Source organism: Chiloscyllium plagiosum, unplaced genomic scaffold, assembly GCF_037043375.1.
Source record: "Chiloscyllium plagiosum isolate Xiang-an unplaced genomic scaffold, Cpla_swu_hap1 HiC_scaffold_45, whole genome shotgun sequence".
In the NCBI taxonomy this organism is placed as follows: domain Eukaryota; kingdom Metazoa; phylum Chordata; class Chondrichthyes; order Orectolobiformes; family Hemiscylliidae; genus Chiloscyllium; species Chiloscyllium plagiosum.
In genome coordinates, this window is record NW_028270183.1 from 3,012,158 (window position 1) to 3,029,916 (window position 17,759).

The window sequence follows — 17,759 nt, forward strand, 5'->3', positions numbered from 1 at the left end:
ATAGGTGGAAAGAGGTCAAGGTGAGGGTGATAGATCAGACTGGGGTGGGGGCGGAGAGGTCGGGAAGAAGATTGCAGGTTAGGAAGGCGGTGCTGAATTTGATGGATTTGACTGAGACAGGCTGGGGGGAGGGGAAATGAGGAAACTGGTGAAATCCGAGTTCATCCCTTGTGGTTGGAGGGTTCCTAGCCGGAAGAGGAGGCGTTCTTCCTCCAACCGTCGTTTCGCTGTGGTCTGACGATGGAGGAGTCCAAAGACCTGCATATCCTTGGTGGAGTGGGAGGGGGAATTGAAATGTTGAGCTACAGGGTGGTTGGGTTGGTTGGTCTGGGTGTCCCAGAGGTGTTCCCTGAAACGCTCCGCAAGTAGGCGGCCCGTCTCCCCAATATAGAGGAGGCCACATCGGGTGCAAAGGATGCAATAGATGATATGTGTGGAGGTACAGGTGAATCTGTGGCGGATATGGAAGTTTCCTTTGGGGCCTTGGAGAGAAGTGAGGGGGGAGGTGTGGGCGCAAGTCTTGCACCTCCTGCGGTTGCAGGGGAAGGTGCCGGGAGTGGAGGTTGGGTTGGTGGGGGGTGTGGATCTGACGAGGGAGTCACGGAGTGAGTGGTCTTTACGGAATGCTGATAGGGGAGGGGAGGGAAATATATCCTTGGTGGTGGGGTCCGTTTGGTGGTGGCGGAAATGGCGGCGGATGATGCGCTGTACATGGAGGTTAGTGGGGTGGTAGGTGAGGACCAGTGGGGTTCTGTCCTGGTGGCAGTTGGAGGGGCGGGGCTCAAGGGCGGAGGAGCGGGAAGTGGAGGAGATGCTGTGGAGGGCATCGTCGACCACGTCGGGGGGGAAATTGCGGTCCTTGAAGAAGGAGGCCATCTGGGATGTGCGTTTTTGGAACTGGTCCTCCTGGGAGCAGATGCGGCGGAGTCGAAGGAATTGGGAGAATGGGATGGCATTTTTACAGGGGGCAGGATGGGAGGAGGTGTAGTCCAGGTAGCTGTGGGAGTCGGTTGGTTTGTAGTAGATGTCCGTGTTGATTCGGTCGCCTGAGATGGAAATAGAAAGGTCGAGGAAGGGGAAGGAGGAATCTGAGACTGTCCAGGTGAATTTGAGGTCGGGGTGGAAGGTGTTGGTGAAGTGGATGAACTGTTCAACCTCCTTGTGGGAGCACGAGGCGGCACCGATACAGTCATCGATGTAGCGGAGGAAAAGGTGGGGGGTGGGGCCAGTGTAGTTGCGGAAGATGGATTGTTCCACATATCCTACGAAGAGGCAGGCATAGCTGGGGCCCATGCGGGTGCCCATGGCTACTCCTTTCGTTTGGAGGAAGTGGGAGGATTGGAAAGAGAAGTTGTTCAGGGTGAGGACCAGTTCAGTCAGTCGAAGGAGGGTGTCTGTGGAAGGGTGCTGGTCGGTACGGCGGGAAAGAAAGAAGCGGAGGGCTTTGAGTCCTTCGTGATGGGGGATGGAGGTGTACAGGGACTGGATGTCCATGGTGAAAATAAGGCGTTGGGGACCGGGGAAGCGAAAATCATGGAGCAGGTGGAGGGCATGGGTGGTGTCCCGAACGTAGGTGGGGAGTTCTTGGACTAAGGGGGACAGGACCGTGTCGAGGTAGGCGGAGATGAGTTCGGTGGGGCAGGAGCAGGCTGAGACAATGGGTCGTCCGGGGCAGTCAGGTTTGTGGATTTTGGGCAGGAGGTAGAAGCGGGAGGTGTGGGGTTGTGGGACTATGAGGTTGGAGGCAGTGGATGGGAGATCACCCGAGGTGATGAGGTTATGGACGGTCTGGGAGATGATGGTTTGGTGGTGGGGGGGTGGGGTCATGGTCAAGGGGGCAGTAGGAAGAGGTATCTGCGAGCTGGCGTTTGGCCTCAGCGGTGTAGAGGTCGGTGCGCCAAACTACTACCGCGCCTCCCTTGTCTGCTGGTTTGATAGTGAGGTTGGGGTTGCAACGGAGTGAGTGGAGGGCTGCGCGTTCCGAGGGATATGGGCCAAGTGCTGGCAAATGGGACTAGTTAGGTTAGGATATCTGGTCGGCACGGACAGGTTTGACCAAAGGGTCTGTTTCTGTGCTGTATATCTCTATGACTCTAACTTAAAGCTATGCCCTCTAGTTTTGGACTCCCCCACCCTGGGGCAAGACATCTGTTTACCCTATCCATGCCCCTAATGATTTTAGAGAGAAAGTGAGGGCTGCAGATGCTGGAGATCAGAGCTGAAATGTGTTGCTGGAAAAGCGCAGCAGGTCAGGCAGCATCCAAGGAGCAGGAGAATCGACATTTCGGGCATAAGCCCTTCCTAATGATTTTAATAAACCTCGATAAAGTCACCCCTCAGCCTCTGATGCTCTTGGGAAGAAAGCTCCAGTCTGTTCAGCCTCTCCCTATTGCTTAAACCCTCCAACCTTGGCAACATCCTTCTAAATCTTTTCAGAACCCTGGAGAAACTGAGATTGTTCTTTTTAGAACCACTCAAGACAGACAAAACCGTAAACTCTTTGGATAAACAAAGGAAAAACAATTCCCATTGGCAAAAGGATCAGTAACGAATGGGGTACAATTTTAAGAAACTGGTTAAAGACCAAAGTGGGCAATGCAGTTTTTTTTTTAACTGCGGGTTTTGTGTTCTGGACTGCACTGCTTGAGAAGGTATGGATCAATTTCAATAGTAACTTTCTAAAGGAAATTGTGTAAATCCTTGATGTTATGATTACAATCTCCAGCTATCACCTGATGAAGGAGCGGCGCTCCGAAAGCTATGTGCTTCCAATTAAACCTGTTGGGCGAAAACCTGGTGTTGTGAGATTTTTAACAATCTCCAGCTGGTTAGTGAATGTCAGGTTGTGTTGCAGTAGCAGCCTCTGGCCAGTTGATAGTGATGTTGTTCCAAGAATGATCATGAACAGTTTACAGCAGCTTGCAGAAAGGATATGGTCAATCAGAAAGGAGGTTTCCAACACCTTTCACAATCGCTTGTAGTGTGTAGTCATTGTTGTAATGTAGAAACACAAGTGAATTCCCACTTTCTGCATTTATAATGTTGCTTGAGGGACAAATATCAGCCAGAGCATCAGGGATAACTTCAGAACCTTCATTTAATGTCTTACCCGAAAGATAGCACCTGAGAACACAGCACTCTCTTGATATTGCAATAATGCGAAATAATCTAAACCACCACCACCTCTTTTAACTGGTGCAAGTCTGACAATTTACACCACATCCACCCAGAAGGACTGAGGCAAACTAATGCTGAGACTGGAGATTGAACTAAGATCTCTCCTGGTCCACATCAGGATGGATAGAACCCAATCATCGCATTACTTACGTTTCAAAAACCACAAAATACACTTCTTCTGGATTCATCTATGACAGAAACCCTGGTTTGAAAGTGTGGAAAGAATCATTAAAATGATTTTAAAAAATCAACAACCTTGTCATCAGTGTATTCTCCAACCAATCTATGTATTGTCTGGTGTAATTATATTAATGACTGGAATACTGTATAAATTTGCTGTTGTAGTGTGTGCGATTAAATAAAAAGTCTCCTTCACAGAATAAGGAAATTTTCACAAAGGTCATTTGACAATCACATTATTTGGGAAATAGAAAGTTACTGTGGCGTTCAGGGATTAGAGAAGGTGGAATTTGAATCAAAACAAGCAACCATTGTTACAAAAAATGGCAGAACTATCTCAAGAGGTGAACAGCTTTATAAGTTTCTCTGCACTCCCAGGTTCACTGCACAGTCCAAGATGTATTTCCCAAACCTCCTCGGTAGTTTTTAATAATAAAATAATATTGGATATTTATTCTGGGATTTGGTGATATTTGTCACTGGATCTTGTGCTAGACTTCAGGAAATTCCCCAAAAGTCCATCATCTGATCTCTGGCAGTGCAGCTGCACAAATAGTAATACATGTACCCTGGACATGTGGAGAAACTGAGATTTTATAAAACAGCAGCTAAAGATTCTAAGACTTCTCAGTGTTAGATGGGGAACTAAAGATTCATGAATCATTGATAGCACTTTGTAATAACAAAACCCACAAATTAGATCGAAACACACAAGTTTCGCTTAAGACCAGGCCAAAAAGCTGGGTAACATTACAACACTCCCCATGGCAGGATGATGAATTACATTATGACAAGTTTACGCTGGTTGTTTCAATTATAAATTGAAGCTAACATTTACAACAACAAAACAAGAAGTGTGACAAAAATATCAGTGGGAAAGTGGGTTTTTTTCTAGCCAGTGTATGCAAATGTAAGCTTTGTAAGATATTGATTGTGTGTGCACTTCTTTCACTTAAAATTATTACAAGAAAATAACTCCCCCAGAGCAGAAAATTATACTAAGAATTTCTGTAGTCTCTTGTTTGATGTGGTATAAATTCACCCAGTGTTTATTTAACAGCAATCTCTTGGTCTTGATATAAACTCATTCAGTGTTTACTGAACAGCAGTTTGACAATTTCGCCTTGAGGAGAGACATATTTACATGTTTCTTATATAATTCTCCTGGCCTTTATAAAACAGCAGAACCTCCAATTTACCCTAATTCAGGAAGATTTCTTAACTTATATAATTTTTCATCTAGTGCAAGACAGCCACAGAGAGAAAAAAATATTTGTTTCAAATTTGAAACATCCAACATTTATCTTTTACTGACATCTCACAAATAACTTCTCAAAGTCTGGCTCCTTACGGCTTTCTCATCTACAGGGCCGCATCACTGAGGAATCAACTAATCAAAATTATCAGCTTCTGTCAACAGTCTCAAATTGACACCATTCCAAGGATTGGGACGATGTAAAGTCAGAACTATACTAGGGGAGCCCTCATACCCCAGTTACATCTCACCATCATGAAGGTTAATGACTTACAGAAGATAGGATCAAGATAGGGACTCTCAAAATAAATCTTCAAAAATCAACTTAAACATCCTTTTAAAATAATATGACACAAAACTGTGATGTCATCTGTATGACTGAAATCTCTGTAAACAGATGTGTTAATGTATCTACATGACACAATGGATGGTCTCCTGAGCTTGTGCAATGTATGGGTTAGGAGAATGTGGGATTACCAAATGGTCACTGATAATTGCTGAGTGCTACTTTCATTTCACTGTGTTTAATTGTGGGAAGGTAGTGTGTGTCCATTCTGGGTCTATTTCTAACTCAGAAGGACAGTGGGGCCTAGAGACTCAGAAACTATGTAAAACAGGACCTTGCTAAACATCTTTACTTTCTTCTGAAATAAAAATCTCCGATGTGAGATCTCCTGGACACATTGGCCTGAATATCCTTGTTCAGAAGGGTCTAGTGTCCCTGTTCTAGCAGCTGAGATGGGATAGTCAGAACATCGACCGCTCAATACAGGTGGCATATTGCTTTACATTAGGTGACAAGAGGCTGGTTTTGGTTTGTGGTGTTGATCCAGAGATACCCCTGGAGAAACAGTGTCATGTAACTAGGTCCTTTCAATCGTGACACCATGCACACATGAAGATACTCAAATAAAAAGGCAGATACTGTGCCTTGTAATAGTTCAGTGTGGAGTATCATTCATCTGACATCCAACAAAAACAAAATGAGAATCAATAAAAAGAATAAAGATCACAGAATCATTGCTGATGGTCAACATTCTACAAAGCAATGATCAACAGTGGCTGATTTTCCTGGGTTTTCTAGTTAAAATCCTTAAGCACCAACAGGATTGTGATGATGGCTGAGTCAGTGGGACATCACTTAGATAAGTCTTTCCTCTGGAGGCAGTTTCAGGCCGTGGTTGACTTGTGTTCGTGCCCCAATCTGCTCCTGCTGACTAGGGTTATATGTCCCCTCATCCCTCCGCTTTCCTTTCAGCTTTATGAAGAGCACAGCGAGGATGATGATGATGATCAGCACACCACCGATAACACTGGGAGCCACAATGGCAGCGATCTGTATGGGAGGTCAATAATGCACCGTTATCCTTATCCTACCAGCAAGCAAACATTACACGTATTTTCCAATATCCATGTCCTACCCCTGAAAAACAAACACCCAGCCTCCAATAATCTATTCCCAATGTTTCTGCTTCAGATCAGAGTCTGGAGTGTTGGCAGTCAATTCAATCACCGTGAATTCAATTTCATGGGATTGGCCTGTGTAACTACTGAACAGCAAGGGGTAAGAAACAAGACTCATTCTACCCCAGCCCGTCCTCTAGAGATAAGCAACATTAACAGAAACAGCCAGATTCTGGTCCATGGATTTACTAATCTCACATTCAGCACAGACTGACGTCAGAGGCAAGGACTACCTGGAATTGTGACGCTCAGTATCAGATCACATACTGCAGGTTTCTACTGGCTTGTAAGGCAACCAACCAGTCAGTAAGGAGCTGATGGTACTATTCAAGAAAACTAAAACATCAACCATCTCAAAAAAGGACACAGCAACACAAAGGACAGAGTGACAGAAACCCACAGAGAAACAGGAGCTGAAGGATTTTCACATCCCATACCAACCCTCCACTCAATCAAACCATTCTCACACTTCAATCAGGTCTTGAATAGAAGCTATAGACAGGGAGAGGATTCCATCTCATGGTTCTTTCAAGATCTCCCTTGACCATCAGAAGGCAGGATCCAGACCCCACAACTCTACAAACAGGTATTGAGCAGAGCTGAACAAAGAAACTCTGATAGTAAACAGAGACTGAGTCAATCTCCTGTAATCAGTCTGGAGATGAAAACCTCCCAGGAATTTCATTGCTTGCAATCCAGCCATCACTGCCTAGAGCAATACAGTAAATGTGGAGACAGTAACTGGCCCTAGTATACAAATCATATTGAAGAGCAAGACACAATGAAGAGAAAGGAGGGTGTCACTTACTGGTACGTCTGATCTTGGTGCCTCTGTAGAATCTGGGCTTGTTGCATTTTCTATTTACAAAGAAGATAAAAAAGCAAATGAATCATTAATTAGAACACTTCCTGGTCCAGTGAAAACCATTTAAAACCTGAGGCACAAATGCCTCAGAGGTCAAATTAACAAGATATTCAAGGAAGTAGAGATTATTAACAGCCAGTTCCCACGTGAGTACTTCAGTTGAGGAATAATCAGCCTCACAGCTGACTCTCAGGTCGATGCAAAATGCCCAACATTGCAGTTTAAAAGTTAGGCCAAGCATTCAGCTGTTCCCTACCTTCTCTAGTTAGGGGGAAACGTTGGCATTCTCAATCCCAATCGCCACTCACAGCACAAACAGAATTGCATGTGTCAGCGATAGGAACCCAAGATGCAATTCGGTTGTAAACTTAGATCCACTGTCAATACACACCGTTTGAGCAACACATCAATGTTCAATCGTCACCCAGGGTAACAGACCCCAATTTTAAATCAAACAATGCAGTCATGGGAGAATGGGAAATTTTTGGAGAGCTTTTTTTTCCCACTTGAAATCCACTCGACCTGTCACACACTCACTTCTTACTAAAATGACACCAAGATTTCAGACCTTGGGCCAAATGCTATCAGCAGGGTTTGGGTTCAGGGTACGGGTTAGGGTTGGGGGTTGGGGTACAGAGTTTGGGTTCGGAGTACCATATTGGGTTCAGGGTTGGGGTTCGGGTTCGGGTTCAGGTTCAGGGTCAGGTTTGGGGTCGGGGTTCGGGTTAGGCCTGGGGTTGGAGTTCGGGGTACGGGTTCAGGGTACAGGTTAGGGTCTGGGGTCAGGTTTGGGTTGGGGTTGGAGGTTGAGGTTGAGGTTCGGATTAGGTTAGGGATTGGAATTGGGGTTCAGGTGGGTTTTGGGGGTTGGGGTTGGAGATTGAGGTTAGCAGGCAGAAACAAAGTCAGTCACAAAAGCTCAAGGCTGTAAAGACAACCCTGTTCCTTTGTCTTGCTACATGGCTCCTGCCTGCACCCTCAGGTTGGTGTAGAGGGATTTATAAAATAGTGGGGGGTGAGGGCAAAGAAGTACAAAATTAGATTTGGTAAAGTCAGGAGTGATTACAAAACTAAACATGATTAAAACCACATCTTGTTACTATAGTAACAACAGCACCTTGAAAATCCTTCCAGTTTACAGTAAACCTTAACATTCACAGACTTATTACATTTCATTCACAGAGAGAACTAAGGACCCCTCCCCAGGACAATTGTTTCTTTTCGTTTATTGTGGGTTCTGTAAACTTCTCCACCTCCAGTTCCCAGAATTGCTTAATTTCTGCTTCCAACCATCCCCCAACACTCCAGCTGACATTGTACCTGTACCAGACAAATAGTCATGGGTCACGTTAATGAATAATCCTCCCAGATCACTGCACAGCAGCAATCTCACCTCATGATTCACAAGGCACTATACAGAGAACAAGCATCAGCTCCCTCCCACTTCCTGCTCACTGATCCATTTGGTAATGATTAACCAACAACAACCACCAAAAAAACAAACTTTCTCTGTTACTTATCTACTACAATCGGAACAAACTTTAAACATCAATTTACTCAAGTCAATTTCTCCCAATTGAATAATTATGATCCTGATAGGTTTTTTCAGGATGTTTCTCCAGACTGGAGATTCCGGAACAAGGAGGCATTGTGTCTGATAAAGCCAAAAAAAATCACAACACCAGGTTATATTCCAACAGGTTTGTTTGGAAGCACTAGCTTTTTGAGCGCTGCTCCTTCATCAGGTGATTGTGTCTGATAAGGCATTGGCCATTTCAGATTGACGTGGACTTGTCAGTGTTGGACCAGGGTGGACAAAGTCAGAAGTCACACGACACCAAGTTATAGTCCAACAGGTTTATTTGAAATCACAAGCTTTCGAAACACTGCCTCTTCGTCAGGGTCAAGGAGCAGCGCTCCGAAAGCTTGTGATTTCAAATCAACCTGTTGGACTATAACCTGGTGCCAAGTGACGTCTGACCTCATTTCAGACTGAGCTGAGGAGAGCTTTCTTCACTCAATGGATGGTGAAGGTTCAGTAGCTGAATGTAGTCATGAAGCAGATTGTTCGAATTTTGGTCACGAGGGGAACGAAGAAAGAAATAGAGGACAGTGCAGGAAAGTGAAATTGAAGAAAGGGTCAGGCCATAATCATATTGAATAGTAGAATGGGCATTCAAGGTTGGACAGCTTCCTCCTGCACTCATCTCTTGAGTTTTTATCTTGCTGAGAAATATACATTGAAACTTGAAGCTGGTTGGGTGAGTGCAATGCAATGTAATAATTGATAGGAAAGGCATTGGAGAGCTGGAGGGAGAGAAGTCAGAGCATCAGAATCATTAGGAAACACACTTCAAATACAAGAGCAACTCAAAGACCATGCTGTCAGTCAAGAAAAGAAACAAATGCTTCGCTATCAGCATCAGGAAGATGGCAAACCAGAACTGGGGCAGATCCTTATCACCTCAGAGAGAGAACGGAAATACATACAGATACAGGTTAGAAATGGAACAGTACAAATAAATCTGGACAGGTACAAAGGACTAACAGGAAATACATACTTCAGGTATTTCCAAAGAATTTCAAGGGGAGATTGTGAGTTTCTTGAAAATGTGAAACGCTGAGGTTATGGGAGAAAAGTACTTTGTGTTGAATGCCCTGTTTCCACACTAGAACATTCCACTGACTCGAGACATCACCAGCGACTGAGCAGAGTTTAAACAAGAACCCAAAATTTCAAAGTCAACTCCTGAGAAAATAAGATCAACCTTTCAGCACTTGTATCATTTAAGATGATTGTGATGGATCGGACAGTGGTTTTAGCTTCCCTGACTCTAACACTTGACTCCCTGATTAATCAAAAACTGAATCTATTCAAGGCTGTACTGTACAATGAGCCACCATTCACTGCTCCCTGAGAAAGAGAAAGATTGACCAAACTCAGATTTCCCTCCTAATCTTTGTTTTAAACAGGAGAGCCTTTTATTTAAAAACTCTGTCCTGTAACTACCTCCCCCCAACCCCAGTGTCTGCCCTGCCGTGGGGACTAACACTATCCATCCTGATCACTCACTATAGAGGACAGAGTCAGTCTATACAGACTGAAAGATTGACAACACTCCCCTGATTCCAGCTGAGAGATGAAGCAGATTGTTGGACTGTCTCTCTCCCTGGTTAAGTACAGACAGAACCAGGTTTAACCTTCAGTAACACCAAACTATTTAGCCAAACCACACTTGATTCGGTTTCAGGAACTATTGCTCAAAATTGTTAAAAATAAATGATTGAACACTAGAAGCTGTCTCAGGAACACAGAGTGAGAACATTTCAGTTCAAAGTTCCAGATGACTAGTTACCTGGGCTGTTTATGTGGGTCACATGTAGTTATGGTTGCACAGGGTCACAGGGCTGCTGGAAAATGCAGCAGAATATTTCAAATATCCCTTCATCCTGAAGGCACTGATTCATGGCAGTTGTTTAATACTGACCCTCACCCTTGGGTAAACGTTGGAGCTTTGCTCAAAATCAGTGATTCTCAAAGCCTTGGAGCAGTCACAACATTGTCCTCATCCCCACAGACACTAGGAGAGGGAGCTGAACAAATGGCCCAGATACCTTTCTTTCAGAGTCTGAAGGGAAGGGTCCAGCAGCTCAGACCCAGGCCGCAGAGCTCCCCAGGCTGGAGGGCTGGACCATGTGGTATACATGGGCTTGTTGTGCTGTGAAAGCCTGGGCTCCAGAGGCTGGCTGGGGACAATGGCGAGAATGGAATGTTGCCTGACGCACAAATTAACTTTGAAGCTCACGGTTTCAGTTGCACCGATCAGCAGGGATTATCAGAAACTTACATTGTTCAACAAGAGATCAGGATCCAGCTGAGAATTGTACATTACAAAATGATACAAACATCAGAGTGAGAGCACGGGTGGGCCACCCTGCCCTCGATCCCACTCCACTGCTCAAGGTGATTAGAGTACTATCTCAACTCCACTTTCCTACCTACGTCCTAATACCCTTCGACTCCCTTGTGAGCCAAGAATCTACATCTACTTTCAAATTATTCATTGACTCCCCCCTCCACTGCTGTCCTGATCATGACAAACCCAACGTGATCAGGACAATTAATTCTAATCAGTGATCAATCTCCATTAATGAACCTCTAACAGAGCCAGACACCAGGGGAGGAAAACTCAAGGACTAAGATCTGGGAACTGTGGACCCAAATACACACAGACACAGACACAGACACAGACACAGACACAGACACAGACACAGACACAGACACAGACACATGAGACAGACACATGAGACAGAGTCAGACAGAGACACAAATAAACACACAGATGAGACAGACACAGACACAGATAGACACACGCACAGAGATGAGAAAGCGACACACGCACACACGCCATGTGAAAACTCATATTACCAAAACACAGCATCCCACAACCTGCAGTCCTGTTAAGATCAGCTATTATTTACTGTAAAAACTATCCCCATTCCGTCATTTCTCAAAACAAAAAAAAAATCAACTCACCAACTTGTGCAGCATTAACAAGTGCCAGCGAGGAGAGGCTCCAAGGTTTCTGCAGCCTCTGCATTGCAGCATCAACAGGCACCAGGACAGAGACTCACTCCACTCACACTCCGCACCGAGCCCAGAGAAATTCGGCTTACACAGTCCTGGACATGGAGGAGTCTGGGGCTGGCACACGCACACCACTTTTTTTCAGGTAGAAGATTTCTGAGATTGACTGTTGGGGCAGGGCCGCTGGTAAAGCCCTGAGCTGGGCCGGTGGAGATACCTGTGATGCTGCACCCCAGGACAGGTCTCTGTAGGAGGTAGCTGCACGGTTATCCCCAAGTCACATGGATCTCATCTTCTCAGATTGTGGTTTCCTCTGGGCTCCAAAACATTCTACAAAACATTTAGAATCAAACATTTAATAAACATGGCAATTTTAAAAAAAAAAATTCACAAGGCATAGGCATCACTGTCCCTAATTACTCCTTGGACTGAACAGTTTGCTTGGTCATTTCAGAGGGCAGTAGAGAGTCACCCAAGTTGCTGTGGGTCTGGAGTTACATGTAAACTAGACCAAATAAGGATGGCAGAGTTTCTTCCCTAAACCATGATGTTGCTGTAAAAACAAATTGAAACATAGTCACAATTAGATTAACCTTTTCATTTCCAGATTGAATTGAAATTTAAATCCCCTAATGGGATTCAAACCCATGTTCCCAGAATATTAGCCTGGCATTTTGAGTTACTAGTGCATGAGGGGGAGGCTCAGTGGTTAGCACTGCTGCCTCACAGTACCAGGGTCCCAGGTTCGATTCCAGCCTTTGGCAACAGTCTGTGTGGAGTTTATACATTCCCCCCGTGTCTGTGTGGGTTTCTTCCGGATACTGCGGTTTACTCCCACAGCCTAAATATGTGGGGGGGTTTGGTGGATTGGCGTGGGAAATTGCCCTGTTGTGTCCAGGGATGTGTAGGGTAGGTGGGTTTGCCATGGAGAATGCAGGGATGGAGTGGGATGCTCTTCAGATGGTCAGTATGGGCTGAATGGCCTGGTTCCGCACTGTCAGAAATCTTCATATTGCCACCTTCTTCCCCTGCTGACTACCTTTAAATGTCAGGGAGGTCAGAGACTCTCCTCCTAATTAATCTACAGGACCCTGCAGGAGAGGTGACAATGGTCCAATTTACCAACGTTCAAGGGCCTGATGGAAGGACCAGTGAATGTCAGAAAACAGCCTCTTGAAGATCCAGCTCAATAGCACATCAAACTGCCAAACCACAGCAACACCAAGAGAACAAGGAGTTTGCAGAGCGTGGAGAAAGAACATGTGGAAAACAACATTGTCAGGTGCCAGTCCATTAACTTTAAGAAACAATTGAAATGCATTAAGCAAGCCCATGCCTGTGTCAGAATGACTCATTTACTTTCTGGCCACATCGCCCTAGTAATAGAAGAACAAAACTTGGAAACTGGATTTGGACATCTGAAGCAAGAAAAAACTCAGCATATGCTGCTGTTGAGAAACAGAGTCCCCCTTAGCTCAGCAGCCAATACAATGAGGCAGAGTCACTGCTGGAACATTAGAATCACCACAGCCAATTTGTTCAAAGCAAGCTCCCACAGGGAGACTTGACCAGAGGATTTTATTTGATTGATGATATATTGAGTGTTATAACAGACGGAATTCTATTGTGTTGCTTCCACGCAGTGCTATGGGATCTTAAACAGGGAGGAGAGAAGTGAAACAGAAAACGTGTAAATAGTTAAGGAGGAGTTAGAGAATTATTTGCCAGGTTCTGATGAAAGGTTACCTTGACCTGAAACATTACCTTTGTCTCTCTCCCTGAACATTTCCTGCATTGTTTGGTTTTTATTCAAGTGGCTAATTGTTCTGGTTCAGGCTGTTTAACAAGGTGAGCCTCACAGCCAAATTCATACAGAGTGCTTTCAGTGGGGATACCAGAGAGACAGCCAATCTCCAATTCACCACCTCAGTGAGTGAGATAACCTCGCAACAGAACAAACTACATTTAAATGTTAAAAGGTTACAAAACGAACATAAACTCCGTTTCAGACAGTCCGTGTGGCTGCCCGACGGAGAGGGAGACACAGCTATCGCTAAGTCACAGTCCATTAGTGGTTCAAGGTTTGGGGGCGGCAAGTGGCTCAGCAGTTAGCACCGCTGCCTCACAGTGCCAGGTCAGATGAATTGGCCATGCATAATTGCCCCTAGTGTTAGGTGCATTAGTCAGGGGTAAATGTAGGGGAATGGGTCTGGGTGGGTTGCTCTTCAGAGGGTCAGTGTGGACTTGTTGGGCCGAAGGGCCTGTTTCCATTCTGTAGGGAATCTAGTCTAATCTAACACCGAAACTGGCCAGATGTTCACCGTAACACCCCTTCCAGACATACACAGTCACAATCCCTAAACCCCACCTATCACCACACACACACACTGACCCCCCCATTCTTTCCCTCTTTCTCACACACTGACCCCCCCCCCCACATTCTTTCCCTCTTTCTCACACACTGACCCCCCCCACATTCTTTCCTTCTTTCTCATAAACTGACCCCCCCATTCTTTCCCTCTCTCTCACACACACACATGAATCCCCCCCCCAGGCGCTCTCTCTCACACACACACAGAACCCCCCCACATTCTCTCTCACACACACACACACACATACTGACCTCCCCCCCACATTCTCTCACACACACTGACCGCCCACATTCTCTCTCACACAGACCCCCCCACATTCTTTCCCTCTCTCTCACACACACTGACCCCCCCCACATTCTCTCACACACACACACTGACCCCCCCCCACATTCTTTCCCTCTCTCACACACACACTGACCCCCCCCACATTCTCTCTCACACACACACCGACCCCCCCACACTCTCTCACACACACTGACCCCCCCACACTCTCTCACACACACTGACCCCCCCCCACATTCTTTCCCTCTCTCTGACACACACTGACCCCCCACATTCTCTCAAACACACTGACCCCCCCACATTCTCTCTCACACAGACCCCCCACATTCTTTCCCTCTCCCACACACACTGACCCCCCCCCACATTCTCTTTCACACACACTGACCCCCCCCACATTCTCTCTCACACACTGACCCCCCCCCCACATTCTCTCTCACACACTGACCCCCCCCACATTCTCTCTCACACACTGACCCCCCCCACATTCTCTCTCACACACTGACCCCCCCCCACATTCTCTCTCACACACTGACCCCCCCCACATTCTCTCTCACACACTGACCCCCCCCCACATTCTCTCTCACACACTGACCCCCCCCCACATTCTCTCTCACACAGTGACCCCCCCCCACATTCTCTCTCACACAGTGACCCCCCCACATTCTCTCTCACACAGTGACCCCCCCACATTCTCTCTCACACAGTGACCACCCCCCACATTCTCTCTCACAGTGACCCCCCCCCACATTCTCTCTCACACACTGACCCCCCACACATTCTCTCTCACACACTGACCCCCCCCATTCTCTCACACACACTGACCCCCCGCCACATTCTCTTTCACACACTGACTCCCCCCCCCACATTCTCTCACACACACTGACACCCCCCCACATTCTCTCACTCACACACACTGAACCCCCCCACATTCTCTCTCACACACTGACCCCCCCCACATTCTCTCACACACACTGACACCCCCCCACATTCTCTCACTCACACACACTGAACCCCCCCACATTCTCTCACACACACTGACCCCCCCACATTCTCTCACACACACACACTGACGCCCCCCCCACATTCTCTCACACACACTGACCCCTGCAACACACTCACACACACACACACTGACCCCCCCACATTCTCTCACACACACTGACCCCCCCACACATTCTCACACACACACTGAACCCCCCCACATTCTTTCCCACTCTCACACACTGACCCCCCCACATTCTCACACATACACTGACCACCCCCCACATTTTTTTCCTCTCTCTCACACACACAGACCCCCCCCCCCACATTCTCTCTAACACACACAGACATACACACACTGACCACCCCCCCCACATTCCCTCCCTCACACACACTGACCACCCCCCCACATTCCCTCCCTCACACACATTGACCACCCCCCCCCACATTACCTCCCTCACACACACTGACCCCCCCCCACACACACTGACCCCCCCCACACACTCTCACACACACTGACCCCCCCACACTCTCACACACACTGACCCCCCCCACACACAATGACCACCCCCCCCACATTCCCTCCCTCACACACACTGACCCCCCCCCACATTCTCTCACACACACTGACCCCCCCCCCACACACTGACCCCCCCCACACACTCTCACACACACTGGCCCCCCCACACTCTCACACACACTGACCCCCCCCACACACTCTCACACACACTGACCCCCCCCACACATTCTCACACACACACACACACTGAACCCCCCCACATTCTTTCCCACTCTCACACACTGACCCCCCCATTCTCACACATACACTGACCACCCCCCACATTCTTTTCCTCTCTCTCACACACACAGACCCCCCCCACATTCTCTCTAACACACACAGACATAGACACACTGACCACCCCCCCACATTCCCTCCCTCACACACACTGACCACCCCCCCCCCACATTCCCTCCCTCACACACACTGACCACCCCCCACCACATTCCCTCCCTCACACACACTGACACCCCCCCACATTCCCTCCCTCACACACACTGACCCACCCCACATTCTCTCTCACACACTGACCCCCCCCCACATTCTCTCTGACACACAGTGACCCCCCCCACATTCTCTCTGACACACAGTGACCCCCCCCACATTCTCTCTCACACACAGTGACCCCCCCCACATTCTCTCTGACACACAGTGACCCCCCCCACATTCCCTCTCACACACTGACCCCCCACACATTCTCTCACACACGCTGACCCCCCGCCACATTCTCTTTCACACACTGACCCCCCCCCCACATTCTCTCACACACACAGACCCCCCACATTCCCTCCCTCACACACACTGACCACCCCCCCCCACATTCCCTCCCTCACACACACTGACCACCCCCCACATTCCCTCCCTCACACACACTGTCCACCCCCCACATTCCCTCCCTCACACACACACTGACCCCCCCATTCTCCCCCCCACACACAATCCCCCATTCTCCCCCACACACACACTGACCCCTCAATTCTCTCCAACACACACAGACACCCCCATTCACCCACACACACACACACATACTGACCCCCCCCCATTCTCCCCCTCACACACACACACATACTGACCCCCCCCCATTCTCCCCCTCACACACACACACATACTGACCCCTCCCTTTCTCCGACACACACAAACTAACCCCCCCTCCCCCATTATCCCCCCACACACACTGACCCCCCATTCACCCCACACACACAGACACCCCCATTCTCCCCCACAGACACACACTGACACCTCCATTCTCCCCCACACACACACTGACCCCCCCATTCTTCCCCACACACACACTGACACCTCCATTCTCCCCCACACACACTGACACTCCCATTCTCCCCCACACACACTGACACTCCCATTCTCCCCCACAGACACACACTGACACCTCCATTCCCCCACACACACACTGACCCCCCCCATTCTCCACCACACACACACACTGACACCCCCATTCTCCCCCACACACACACTGACACCCCCATTCTCCCCCACACACCACACATACTGACCCCCCCATTCTCCCCCCCACACACACAGAACCCCCCATTCTCCCCCCCCAACACACAGAACCCCCCATTCTCCCCCCCACACACACAGAACCCCCCATTCTCCCCCACACATGCACACACATATTAACCCCCCCTTTCTCCCACACACACAAACTAACCCCCCCCCATTCTCCCCCCACACATACTGACCCCCCATTCACCCCGCACACACAGACCCCCCCATTCTCTTCCAAAGACACACACTGACCCCCCATTCTCCCCCACACACACACTGACGCCCCATTCTCCCCCCCCACACACACACACTGACCCCCCATTCTACCCCCCCACACACACACACTGACCCCCCATTCTCCCCCCCCCACACACACACACTGACCCCCCATTCTCCCCCACACACACTGACCCTCCATTCTCCCCCACGCACACTGACCCCTCCATTCTCCCCCACGCACACTGACCCCTCCATTCTCCCCCACGCACACTGACCCCTCCATTCTCCCCCACGCACACTGACCCCTCCAT

The 17,759-nt window shown here is 48.0% G+C and overlaps 1 protein-coding gene across 2 annotated transcripts in view; it reads right to left on the minus strand.

The window, feature by feature from the left end:
- Positions 1–4,373: 4,373 nt before the first annotated feature.
- The window catches only part of LOC122552305 (protein crumbs homolog 3), a 64,853-nt gene continuing 51,467 nt past the window's right edge, over positions 4,374–17,759 (minus strand). For both annotated transcript variants that reach the window (XM_043695036.2, XM_043695035.2), the window contains exons 2-4: positions 11,479–11,859; positions 6,885–6,934; positions 4,374–5,948 (exon numbers count right to left, since the gene is read on the minus strand). In XM_043695036.2, the coding sequence (XP_043550971.1) occupies positions 5,754–5,948; positions 6,885–6,934; positions 11,479–11,542 (309 nt within the window). In that variant the 5' untranslated portion in view covers positions 11,543–11,859 and the 3' untranslated portion in view covers positions 4,374–5,753. The remainder of the gene's footprint in view (positions 5,949–6,884; positions 6,935–11,478; positions 11,860–17,759) is intronic.